The 13370-nt window shown below is 32.0% G+C and overlaps 1 protein-coding gene across 1 annotated transcript in view; it reads right to left on the reverse strand.

Moving 5' to 3' along the window:
- Nucleotides 1-3045: 3045 nt before the first annotated feature.
- Nucleotides 3046-13370, reverse strand: part of LOC111414601 (NACHT and WD repeat domain-containing protein 2) — a 40051-nt gene continuing 29726 nt past the window's right edge. The window contains exons 10-16 of the mRNA XM_023045993.2: nt 13133-13320; nt 13006-13079; nt 12420-12950; nt 12049-12369; nt 5097-5233; nt 4704-5039; nt 3046-4646 (exon numbers count right to left, since the gene is read on the reverse strand). Coding sequence (XP_022901761.2) covers nt 4426-4646; nt 4704-5039; nt 5097-5233; nt 12049-12369; nt 12420-12950; nt 13006-13079; nt 13133-13320 — 1808 coding nt within the window. The 3' untranslated portion in view covers nt 3046-4425. The remainder of the gene's footprint in view (nt 4647-4703; nt 5040-5096; nt 5234-12048; nt 12370-12419; nt 12951-13005; nt 13080-13132; nt 13321-13370) is intronic.

The raw sequence follows: 13370 nt of genomic DNA on the forward strand, positions 1-13370 counted from the left end.
CGCGGTACTGCCCGAATTTGACCCCTGTCACAGGCGAAATTAACTTCTTATCCTGGATTGAGATGATCGAGGGATTCCGAGAATTGTACGATTGGGACGAGACAGCAAAACATTATGGTTTATCCAAATTGGTTGGAGTTGTAAAGAATTGGAGAGACAGTTTATTAACTGAAAAAAAATTGGAATGATTGCAAAACACTACTAATTGTAAGAGAAACTTTTAGCGTAGAGGCCTGAGAGGCCCGGTTTATGCATCCTAGGGTTAATATTACTTTGAAAAATTGGACAGGGTATAGTACATCGTGCATGACCTAGTTTAGAGATTATTTGGGATCACTAAGCAGGTATCATTAACCATACATAGTTCATATACGACAAGGTATTCAAAAACGCAAGTTTGCTGAGAAGAAAATTACTTGCTTTAAGTGCTGGAAAGTGGACTATTATGCTCGAGATTGTCCCAAAAGAAAGTCGCATGCAAAGTATTTCAAATGTATTTAACGATTATACATATAAACGTTAATATTTTGGGCTTTTGCTATTTCAAGACGAATACCGAATCACTTGGCTACGGACATGTAAAGCCTCTAGGATTATTTATTAGTTTGGCTGCTTTATATATGATTACGCGGTCGAATTTTTATGTGGTGGAAAAATACCATAGCCGAAACATCGCATTTACGATGTTTGCTTACTTCGTTGAGCGTGCTTGGGTCGATATCGTTTCTGTCATCTTCCTTCAGTATCAGGCGTTATGTTATCATACGTTAAGATGGATGCGTCGGATATGGTTTACATTGACGTCTTTGATGTTCGCGTTGCATTGGCGTTTGATGGTTTCCGTGAAAACATTCCCTTTCTAGTCGATAGTGAGAGCCATTCCACGAATTCCGCGAATGGGAGGTGTGTCGATCTCTTTGATTTCAAAATCTTTACGATCTTCCAAAATGCACCTTGGCTTTCGACTGACCGTTCGATGACTTCATTCCATTTTTTATACCGTCTACAACGTTTATCATTTCGACTATAACGTTGGCTCATCATCTGCATTGTACCATGATGGACACACTGAGTTAGCTATGGGGATTAGTAATCTGCTAACAGACACCTGTCACCAAGTACGAATTGAGCGCCGTTCGATCTGCTTGGCCATTGGTCGTCAACCCTACCTACGGATCGGACGGTCGCCAACCAACCACAACGCCCGGTTGATAGGGTTTTACCCAAGGGCGCCTATTTAAGGCGGCCGGGTTTCCATCAGCGGTCAATTCCAACCGAACTCCGAAGCGACAACAACGGCGACAACAAGCCAACACTTCAACCGCCAATTCGAAGACGACCCCTTTCGTCTTAAAAAAACCTTTGAGGGTTTTTTTTTGTACATATTTTGTAAATAAATTATTTCGTTTTATTCAACAACTGTTGTTTCTTCTTCGGCGCAATCCATCCCCCATAACACACCCTGTCATCATCGGCAAGGTAGTATCAGGTTGAGGTTATACCCCAATCGACTAAACCCATCCCTCGTCTACTGTTTGTAATATATTATGCGTTTTTACACGCTTCTTTGTCCCACTCGTACTATATGAGGATCAGTGTTTATTTTGTTTTTGAAGCTTATCACCAACTTCTTCTTTCTTTCTTCTATAGCTTCCAGCATGTCTGCGTTCCTAATGTACTATGGAGTACATTAGGAACGCAGACAACGTAGAATTCTATTTCTAAACTAGTCCAATTTCCTTTTATTCTTATGACCTTTCAAGATTTTTCTTCCATATGATAACTACGGCGTTATTACGGCTTCTATTATCGCTGCCTTTATTATTGCTGAGTGCGACGATCTCGAAGTATAGCTTATTTAGTTTCATAACTTTTAGTTTCTGGTTAAATGTTATTCCGAGGTATGTGATTTCTTTTTTCATCTCTATCCTCTTCGGGATATCTAGGAAGCTTTTTTTCGTGATTTTCTTATTAAAGCTTAGTATTTCCGTCTTTTGCAAATGAAATTCGCTGCCTCCTGTATAGCTCCTCTACATTCGCCGAAACCAAATTCATTCTTTGAAGTCGTGATTTTCTTTCTATGTCTTCTTGCATCCTTTCCTGATTCTGGTATTGTTAGTTAGCACCATCGCAGATTTCCACGAATCTAGGAATAGGTTCCATTTTATTATGCCGTTAACTATCTTTATAATTTGGAATCATGCATTTTTAGAAGCATTTTGAGTGACTTGTTTGAGATACCATCAATTTCCCTCAGCATTTCCGTCAGGGATATTGTTCAGACGGTATTTACTCTCTTCCGGTGGTTATGCCCAATTAGTTTTGTAGGCAGGGTTGACTGATCGTTGCCAGCACCTTCTCGTTTGATTTTTCTAACATATAAAGTATCTTTTTCTTTTACTTCCCAAGGAATGAAAAATGTGGTGTATTGAACGGGAACCTCGTTGATGGGGTATTGGGTTGTGTCAGCAATCCTTCGCTGTCCTTCGCCGAGTTGCAGTAGGATGGAGTTGTGGTGTCATGTTAGCTCTGGGAATGTGTAGAGCTGGTATGTCACCATAAAATCATTCATCACAATGATATTCAGAAGTCTAATGTTTCATTTGTAAGGTACATGTTGGCTCCAGCGATTCGTCCACTTCCAGGAGATCGGTAGAAGCAGGATAACCAAAACTAAAATGTAAAGCAGTACTTAAGTACGTTTAGTAAGGTTGCAGACCATGTTTTGTTATTTGATTTCTTCTATGTTATTTTACTGAATATCAACTTAAAGAAAGTTCTACTACTTCATGCTGTAAATTTTTACCGTCTTAAAACTCATATGGTTATAGTGGTTATACATTGGTTAAATCGTATAAAATAGTAAAAGAAAGGCAACTTCCTGGAGTTCTAATAAAAAGGAGTTGCATACCTTCTGAGACATCTTTCTTAATTTTTGATATGGTTCGTAAAAATTAGAGGATTTTGGTTTTATGGAAAATTCTCATTTAACTTATTACCGTTGATAACAATGCATATATTTTTAAATGGAAATTAATAAAATAATTTAATATATCTTGGTACATTTATTTTAACACAAGATTCACAACATATAAATATAATATGTATTCATTTTTCTTTAGGTAATATTGTTCCGCATACCAGATGGGAATATATTTCATAACAATAAAACTTCCCTTAATAATTAATCAATTAATATTTAATATTGGCTTTATATTTGTATTTTTGTGCTGATCTATTAACGCACAAAAAACCCACACGCACTCTATCACACTATTTATGTATATGTATGTATAAGATTAAACGTTAAAACACTCAATATCGAAGGTTTCTTATGTATTTTTTTTTAAATTCTTTATTAACCAAGTGTTCATGTATCATTTTTTTTAAATACGGATTTAAGGATTTCTTGTTCTGGTACATTTCTTGCACAAAAAAGCGGTCGGATATTATTCTCAATATATTTTTTTTTCTACTCGGTATTCAACTACAACAATCTTATTTTATATGTTTTTGGTAGTATTTGTTTTTTTTAAGTAGTGTGTACATATGTATAATTTATAATGTATTAAGTTTAATGTAGATAGTGGTACATAGAAGTTTTAGAAAATATCATTTATTTATTATTTGTGTAGAGCGTGGAAAAATGGTTGATTCGATTTTTAAGATATTAAGGTAAAAATCTTATTTGTTAAATATTGTTTTGTAAAAATCATTTCATTTTAGTGAATGGTTGTTCCATTTAGAAATTATTTATAAGAAAGTTTGAAGGTTCTGGTCAACCATTTTACACCACTCATAATTTGTTTTATAATCCTACTAATGTTGAGATTCATAAGTTATACTGTAGCATATAAGTTATATTATCACATGACTCATACAAACGATACAAAATAGTAACATTCAAAGGTAACCAAAGAGAAATTTTGGACAAATTCCAGTTTAGTTTTTAATTTTTTATATTTAAAATGTTTCCATAAGATTTTTTTTAGTCTTCAAATGATTTCCGATTTATATCTGGAAGTTGAGAAATGATTTATTTTTTAAATTCTAAATCTTAAACTGTAATTTACCCCAAATTTTTTATATCCCAGTACGATAATAATTTTATTATAAGTGAAGAGAGGCTTTCAATTACAAGTTATTACATCTTCTTTTTTCAAAATGTACACCGAGGAATATTTTCATTTTCTTAACTTTTTCGTTTAATATTAAAACCTTAAAATAGAGTTATATACAAATTTAAACACTTAACAGAATCGATATGTTCCAATACTAAAAGCGGCCAGCACTTATAGTATTATGGAAAACATGGTCATCGCTAAGCGTCTTTGAAATGGAGCATTAATAAATCAGCAATATTTATGAGATTATAAAGAAAGGTACAATGTGGTTTTTTGAGAGACATTTTTAAGAATTTTCACGTCAGCATACATCGCTTTCTTTTAATTCGAATACTTTTCCGGTATTCTCTTTATCACCGTAAATCTCATCTTCTGCATCACTTTCTTGCACTCCAGAACCTTTCAGTTTTAATGCTGTCAATTCTTCCGAACCTTCTAATGCCAAAATGATGTAATGACCGTTTGTTGTTATTTCACAAGCGGTTATATTTCTTTTTGGAGTATATACAGCCACTAAATCTCCTTAAAACGGAATAAATCGTTGTTTGTTTAATTACTTATTTATTAACTTAATATTACCTTTATTAAGATCCCATATCCTTATCGATCGATCTCTTCCCTCTGAATCGGTTGATAAACAAAGAGCACCACTTGGATCTAATCTTAAAAGATTAACTGGCGCGATATGTCCGTTTAAACACCATCGACAATTTCCGGTAATAAGATCCCATACTAAAATTCTAGCATCTTCTATTCCGGAGATAACGCAACTTCCTGGAGAGCTAATCTCTAATGAAACCGTATTTGCCGATGGTTTCCATTTTTTGAATAACGTTCCACTTTGTAAATCGTAAACGACGATAAAATTCGGATTTGGTTCGTCAATTTCGTGACAAACACAACAAACATAATGACCTGATAAAAAACATACATGTAAGATTTAAAATTAATTTTTAATCGTATTTGAAATACCTTCGTAAGTAATTGCTGAAAGTGATGTGATGAAATCGTGATGAGGTATTCTGAGGTCGTAGAGCAATTTTTTTGATTGAAGATTCCAAACAAGTAGTGGAAAAGGTTTCTGGGTTTCATCACCACAAACAAGGATTCTAAAAGAAATATTTTGTTAGCTTAATTTCTTAAACTCACGTATTATTTAAACCAACCCTGCGATGACCTTTGTATATTTTTAAAATTTAGTCATTTGTTATATTAAAGAAACCATTAAGATTTCGTATAGAAATGACCTAAGAGTGTTGTAATATAGCAATGTGTTATAACGAAACTGATAAAATTGAAATAAATTAGTACCAGTACTCCAATTTTGCATTTTTAAACATGAATATTCAAAATTATCTATGTCTTGGATTTAAAACTAAAAACATTGATGAAGTTGTTTGTACCAAAAGACGTTTGAAAAGAAAAACAAATGTTGGGGACGAAATAGGAAATTATGAGGATAAATAATTGGTTTTTAAAATAGATCTGCAAAGGGTTCTTATGGAATCAAGCACTAACATTTCGGCAATGCATTACAAAAGCTAGCATATTCTATGCAATGTTATTATTTTCAAGTTAAAAATCTTTGGTAATTGCTGTTGATTATGAAGATAAAAGTACATTAACTTCCGATAAGTTTGATTTACTGTACAATTTTATGGGCATAATGCTGCTAGAAAGCTGGGAAGTGCTGGCAGAGACTTGGATACTGCTAATGGAAGACAAGATACTGTTTGTAGAACACTACTTATAACTTATAGAACACTATAGTAGATAAATGGCCATTTATTGTTATTAACAAAAATTAAATTAAAAACTGAATTAATATTTGGAGCATTTCGTACACTTAATTTTTCGTAAATTAGAATATTCATTCTCATTTATTGGGCTATTTACGTGTTAACCGTGACATTCCCTCACTGGAATTGAATTCGTATGTCTTTCATTTGTCGTTCATACAGAACACTGGCATAGAAGAAATATTGCTGAAAAAAATTAGCTACTGCTGGTAGAATACTACAATGTAGTATATACTTATTATACTACATTATACATATTGCTTATGATAACTATATTACTAACAGAAAATTAGATACTGCTTGCAGAATATTATATGTATACTGCTGGTAAAAGTCTAGATACTGCAGATGGTTTGTGAAGACTATGTTACTGACAAAAAATTAAATACTACTTGCAGAAGACAAAAGAGAAGGCAAAGAAATAGATATTGCTGGTAGAAAACTATTTATTGCTTACAAAACTATACTAAAGTCCCACTTTTAACATGATTATATATAGGATTTTTCTTTATTTACGCGTATGTTTTTTCTTTTCGTCACACCAACTGCTACAGTAAGGATCCACACCTCACTGGCGCCCTTTCATTAATAAAACCTAATTGTGTCGTTCTATCGAATCATTATTTTTTTACTGATTCGATATTTAAGATTTTCCGGTTATATTGTCAATAATTTTTTTATCACTACATGTAGAAGACGATATAATAATGACTAGACGCAGCAGAAAACTAAATACTGTTTCCAGAAGACGACATACTGCTGTAAAACACTAGATACTGTTGGCGGACTACTTATTACTTGTAGAAGACTGTAATAATGACAGAAAATTAAATACTGTTTGCAGAAGATGACATATTGCTAGCAAAAACTGTATACTGCTGACAGAATACTATTTATTGCTTGTACAAGACTATACTACAGGTAGAAAATCAAATACTGCTTTCAGAAGACGACATAGTACTGAAAAAGGCAATGTTACTTACAAAAAATTAAATACTGCTTACAGAAAACGACATACCGCTAAAAAAAGACTATATACTGCTGGCGGAAAGCTAGATGTTGTTAATGGATGACTAGATACTGCTTTCAGAAGAATATATACTCCTGATACAAGATTAATTACTGCTCGTGGAAGACTCGCTGCTCTTTGTAGAAGATTTCAATTTCAATCTGATAAACTTAAAGCAAGGCTAATCAACATAATGGTTTTTGTCATATTAAATTAAATCGCTATACTTTACATTTAGATTTTTGCAAAACATTGCATAAGTCAATAAGTTAGGCTTAGCAAAAAAAATATATAATAAGTTTGCCAGGTGGTCCGAGGTTTAGGGTACAGGAATAGATAATGAGATAAATACCAGATATTATGTTTTTGAAAATAACTATGTTATTTAAACTAAAGCTAGAACTAACACTAGGACTATCACTAGAACTAATAGTTATATGCTAGTGTTAGTTCTAGTTTTAATTTAATCAACACCGGCCGTGAAACCCTTCGTATTTATAAAGTTTTGTTAATAAAACTTATATAAAGTGGTTAACAGCCGGTTAACATATACAGGGTCATCCACGACGACCGTCCATTAGAACTTTCTTATTAGGGTTCTGGTCAAAATACAAATTTGAAAATTCAGATTTAAGTATTATCAATTGCGTTCTCTTCGACTAAAATATTTTCAAATATCTAACACTTCCGATTATACCGGACGTCGCCACCTACTTTATTTTTTTAAATGAAACATCCTGTATATTTTTACATATTTGGATTTGTCTGTTTTCAAGGTTTATAAATGACTTTACTTTTTGCAATTTGATTCGGCGGTTCTCGAGTTATTCGAATTTTTCTAGAAAAATCAGCTCCAGCAGACATTTGTTCAAAAAATCAGAGAACACTCGATTTTTGAGATATCAATTTAGGATTCAGAACATGCTTAAGCAACATAATGGAGTATGTTTTGGTGCCGAGTATGGCTGTCTAGAACGTTTGGTCACTTTACTATGGCACGTTACCTTTTCGAAACTTGGAAGTACCATAACTTCATTTCTTTAAATGGCACCCCCCATATTTTATTACTTAGTCGTCTTTCGTGTCTCATTTTACATCTTTTATATCCCATATGTCCTATACCTAACATTTATAGTTTGGGAAATAATTAGGGTTTATTGAAAAATGCACACAAATATCGATATTTAACATAGTGTGTCACGAATACCTAGTGCGACCTAGTGAATAACCGAATGAAGTGGAGGTTTGAAAATTTGCAGACTTGTGATGTTTGATGCCAGCTTTTTAACTAAAGTATTTTTAGGTTCCGGATACTTGTAATTACACCAGAAGAGGTGACAATTTTCACATTTTAAATGGAACATCCTGAGTTTTATAACATTTTTCAATCAAAAATATCAACTACAACGTTACTTAAACTAAAATTAGAACTAAAACTAGAACTAACACTAGAAACTTTCGGGTTTTGCCGTGCGTCTTTTAATAAAAGGTTTGACGTTTCGGATCCCATGTTGCAACCTTCTTCAGAAACTGGTTCGAGTGTTTGAAACCCGAAAGTTTCTAGTGTTAGTTCTAGTTTTAGTTCTAATTTTAGTTTAATTCACACCGGCCGTGGAAGCCTTCGTACTTATACAACGTTACTTTTTATAATTTATAAATCATCTACTTTGAGCGTCGGAAAAAAAGATTTGTGTTGGGAATGTTGTTGTGGTTATGTATTATCAGAGGATCAGTAAGGAAAGAGTAAACAGTTTGACATTTCGTCAGCCCAGAATTATTTTGTTCTAAATCACATTTTGGTACTTTTGAAGAAAATTACATTGAAAATTTCAGCAAAAATAGCTTGTTCTAAATCTATTCAGACATTAAAATTATCTAGGTTCAAATCCAAATTTTTACTAAATATTTGTTCTATATCCAAAATTTAGTTAATACTTTGAAAAATATGTTGTTCCTTATATGAACTCAGAATTATAATGTTCTATGAACCAAGTCCGTCATATTTTGTTCTAAATCCTCTCACTCTATACGATAACAAAATTGTGCTAAATCCATTCAATTTGTTTTGGGGATTTTGACATTAAAAATCCGTAGTTTTAATATAGAGAGAGATAGAACAAGATTTCTTAATGATGTTCAAGTTGGGATTGTGACATTTGATTTACAAAACACATTTTAACTTCCAAAAGCTAATGTTTCCAATTTCTATTATAAGACAAAACTTTCGTGCTACAACTTAACCGCGCATTTAAGTAACACAAAAGTAGTCTACAATGCACTTTGGCACGAATTTTCAGCAGGTCGTGGGGCGAATCATATTGCTGCTGCAATTTTTAAAATCCGATAATGTCCTTCGCCTTACAATATTTTTTAAACTCTATAAAAAGTAAGGATCTCGAGACGATAGAACAAAAATTCAGCGAACCAGGACATGGAAATATTCAAGAAATCGATAATGCACATAGTTTAATTAAGAAACATATATAGAAATTTGGAGTCCCATCTCATTAGTTCGTCAACTATTATTGATTCCCTCATCTTGGAAATTAAAATTTAAAGTCATTCAAATGCAGCCAAATGATTATTTCGATTTTCAAAAGATTTCAAAAGCTTTGAATTATATAAAACTATTCCTTATACTAGACTAAAACATATAATCTATAATAAAGGTAATATAAATAATATCGAATTTCGAGAAAAATTTGAAGGTGATTACGAAAGCGAAAATGTATCGCTTTGTATCAAGAAAGAAAAATGAAATAAAAGTGGTTCCATATCACTTTTCAGAAGAACTTCCCGTGGCGAATCAGGAGTTTAAAATACCGGAACTAAAGAGAAAACATCTTTCAGAAATTGTGTCATATGTGCCACATGAAGATCAAAAGGCGTTTTATAATGCACTGCTTTCAAATAAAAAAAGTGCAGTAATAATTGAATAAAGTAAGAAAATACAATAATAAATAATATAAAAAAATAAATCTTTTGTTTTAGAAAAATTACTTATTAATGAATTTATCTATTCATTCTTGTTAATAATTATAGATTTCATTACTTCGAATTAAAATTATTTCATATAATTTGTTTTTTTATCAAAGAATTCCTTAGGCGAATTTATTTCGAAAAACAAGTGGATATAGACTAATTAGTTAATAAAAAAATGTGCAATATCAAATATATTTTTCTAGAAATAAGAAAAAGTCGAAATTTGTTCTAAATCCAAAACAATTATTTCAAATTTTCAGTACATTTCTTCAAAATTCATACAACAGACGACGAATTGCATTACATTTTATATATATCTTTATAAAGAGTAAAGATTTTTGATAATATAATTAAAAGAAAGTATAAAAAAGTAATGAAATCCGTAAAGTCCAGTTTCCCCAACATTGACGTTTTGGAATATATCACAAGATAATTCTAGGGTGACGATTTGCTAAAGCTATGCTTTATTTCTGTTGGTGTGATGACTAGGTTACTTTTTGTAGTGATCTGTTCTCAAGAAATGCCACGTTTGGAATTTAGTAAGAGGATTATTTGAATTTGATAATAATTTATGGAGAGTGCAACCAAATAATTGCGCGTACGTGTTGGCTGCAACATACAAGGGCCTAAAATTGAACAAAAATTTCAAAAATGTAATGAAATACAGGGTGTTCCATTTGAAATATGAAAATTGTCACCTCTTCCGGTGTAACTGCAAGCACCCGGAACCTGAAAATATTTTAGTAAAAAGCTGGCATCAAACACAGAAGTCTGCAAATTTTCAAAAGGCCAGTTCATATGGTTATACACTAGGTCACACTAGGTATTCATGGCACACTAAGTTAAATATCGATATGATATGTGTGCATTTCTCAAAAAACCCTAATTATGTCCCAAACTATAAATGTTAGGTATAGGACATATGGGATATAAAAGATGTAAAATGAGACACCGAAAACGACTAAGTAATAAAATATGGGGGGTGCCATTTAAAAAAATGAAGTTATGGTATTTCCAAATTTCGAAAAGTTAACGTGCCGTAGTAAAGTGTCCAAACGATTTAGACAGCCGTACTCGGCACCAAAACATACTCCATCATGTTGTTTACGCATGTTCTGAATCCTAAATTGATATCCCAAAAATCGAGTGTTCTCTGATTTTTTTAACAAATGTCTGCTGGAGCAGATTTTTCTAGAAAAATTCGAATAACTCGAGAACGGCCGAATCAAATGGCAAAAAGTAAAGTTATTCATAAACCTTGAAAACAGACAAATTCAAATATGTAAAAATATATAGGGTGTTCCATTTAAAAAAATAAAGTAAGTGGCGACTTCCGGTATAACCGGAAATGCTAGAAATCTGAAAATATTTTAGTCGAAGAGAACGCAATTAATAATACTTAAATCTGAATTTTCAAATTTTTGTATTGGCCAGAACCCTGTAAAGTTCTAATGGACGGTCGTCGTGGATGACCCTGTATACATAAGTCTGTGACCACTATGACCAATTGGATACAATTCATAGTTTTTTGATGTATTACTTATTGTCAATTAGATTTCTGGGATATACCCTACAAAAAGCAAAATCTTGAAAATTTTCGGCTTCAAACATATCAGTTTATATGGTAACAGTTACCGATACAGAGTTAATCGCAAACCGATTTGAAAAAAACAAGTTTAACGTAGCGTTACATTAAAATCAGGGATTTATAAAAACAATTATAAAGATAAGTGTTCAAATTGCAAGTTTCATATTTGATACCTTAGACGTTACAGTGTAATTTAACACTGATCATGGAGTTATTAATATTTGAGTGCAAAAAGTTTTTGTTAAAGACAGCTATCCGGCGTTTTATCTATTTCGTATATCTTTTAATTTGTTTTTAAATCGAAAACTGCCGTTGAAAAATTGCTGTTGTTTCTGTAATATTTTATTACTCTGTTATATCTGCATTATAGTTCTTCGTGAGAATATTTTAGCATAAAGAGGCAACACCAAATGATTCTTATTTGCTTGCGATGTGTGAAAAAGAACTACACAGAGCTTGCAAAAGCAAACGCTTTATAACAAAAATTATGTTTATAGCTAGTATTCTAAAAGTATATGGTTATATTAAATATTAATGAGTTATTACCTTCCATCCCCTGAAACCAGCAGGGAATTTAAGAATCGATCTTCGCCTGCCTTGAAAGTGGTAACGCAATCACCAGTATCCAAATTCATAAGATTCACGTACATTCTGTTTCTGCTTAAAGCGACCAGATGGCTCGAATCATGCAAACCAAAGTATGGCATTTTTTGGTTCATAACACCTTTTAATTTTGTTACAAAAGTTCCCGAATCGAGATCGTATATTCTCAGTTCTCTTCTACATAAAACTACACATTTATGTTGATCTATTGGAATTAAATTTGTTGGATGGCTAATTCCTTTGAGTGTTCGCACTCTTTCAGGTCTAAAATGAAAAAATTAAAAATAATAATTTAAAATTTTCGAAATAATTACTTTTTAACATCCCAAACTACAATTTCTTCATTATGCGATGATATACTAACAATAAAATTATCAGTGTTGGGTAATCTAGTAATTACGTTAAAATGAATGTCATTGAAGACGGACTTTGCATTATCAGAAGCTGCTTCTTCGGTAAGCTTATTACAACTAATAGGAACTAAGGATAAAACTGGAGGATTATATGATAATCGACACACATCGGAGATTCTAGGATCAAGATCTGCATTTAATTCCAATTTCTTTTCGGTAATGTAACTGTAAAGATATCCGTAAAATTGTCTACCATCGTAATTGAGTATCGCAGAGTGCGTTTCGAGAAAATCTCTTAATAACTTAGCAAACTCATCGTTTTTCGTAAACTCATCGCTCAAATAAAAATCTTCCAATACTTGATAACAATTCGAACCGCACACTTTATCGTATATCCAAGAAATATCAAGTAGATATGGTGATTCTTCAAATTTATTTTGATGAAGTTGAAAATAATGGTAAGGTAATTCATCCAGTTTTCTTCTATTATAACTAAATTAAAACAATAAATTAACAATTAAAAAAAAAAGATTTCATTTTAATTTACCATTTTCCTAATAATGTGTCTTGAGATGTTATCCTAGCTATTAAATTTTGTGGTTGATTTTTATACCACTTCCCCTTAAAAATGATACAAAAGTTATCAAAAATTAAGAATCAATTACATTACTCACTGTATAATAATCGAGGAGCAATTGATTTGCCCAAGAAGAATGCTTTTTGTATCTTGAACTAACAGCTTGAAGAACCATGTTATCTCTCCATTGGACCCCAAGAACTCCTCCAGTTAAAGTCCATTGTAAAAACGGTGCTAAATGTTTATTTAATCTAGACCAAGTTAAACAAGCTGGTGCCCAAGACACTAATATAATTTTTTTTAATTATTAAATTTAAAAATAATGATATATTAAA

The sequence above is a fragment of the Onthophagus taurus genome, chromosome 7 (assembly GCF_036711975.1).
Source record: "Onthophagus taurus isolate NC chromosome 7, IU_Otau_3.0, whole genome shotgun sequence".
NCBI lineage: Eukaryota > Metazoa > Arthropoda > Insecta > Coleoptera > Scarabaeidae > Onthophagus > Onthophagus taurus.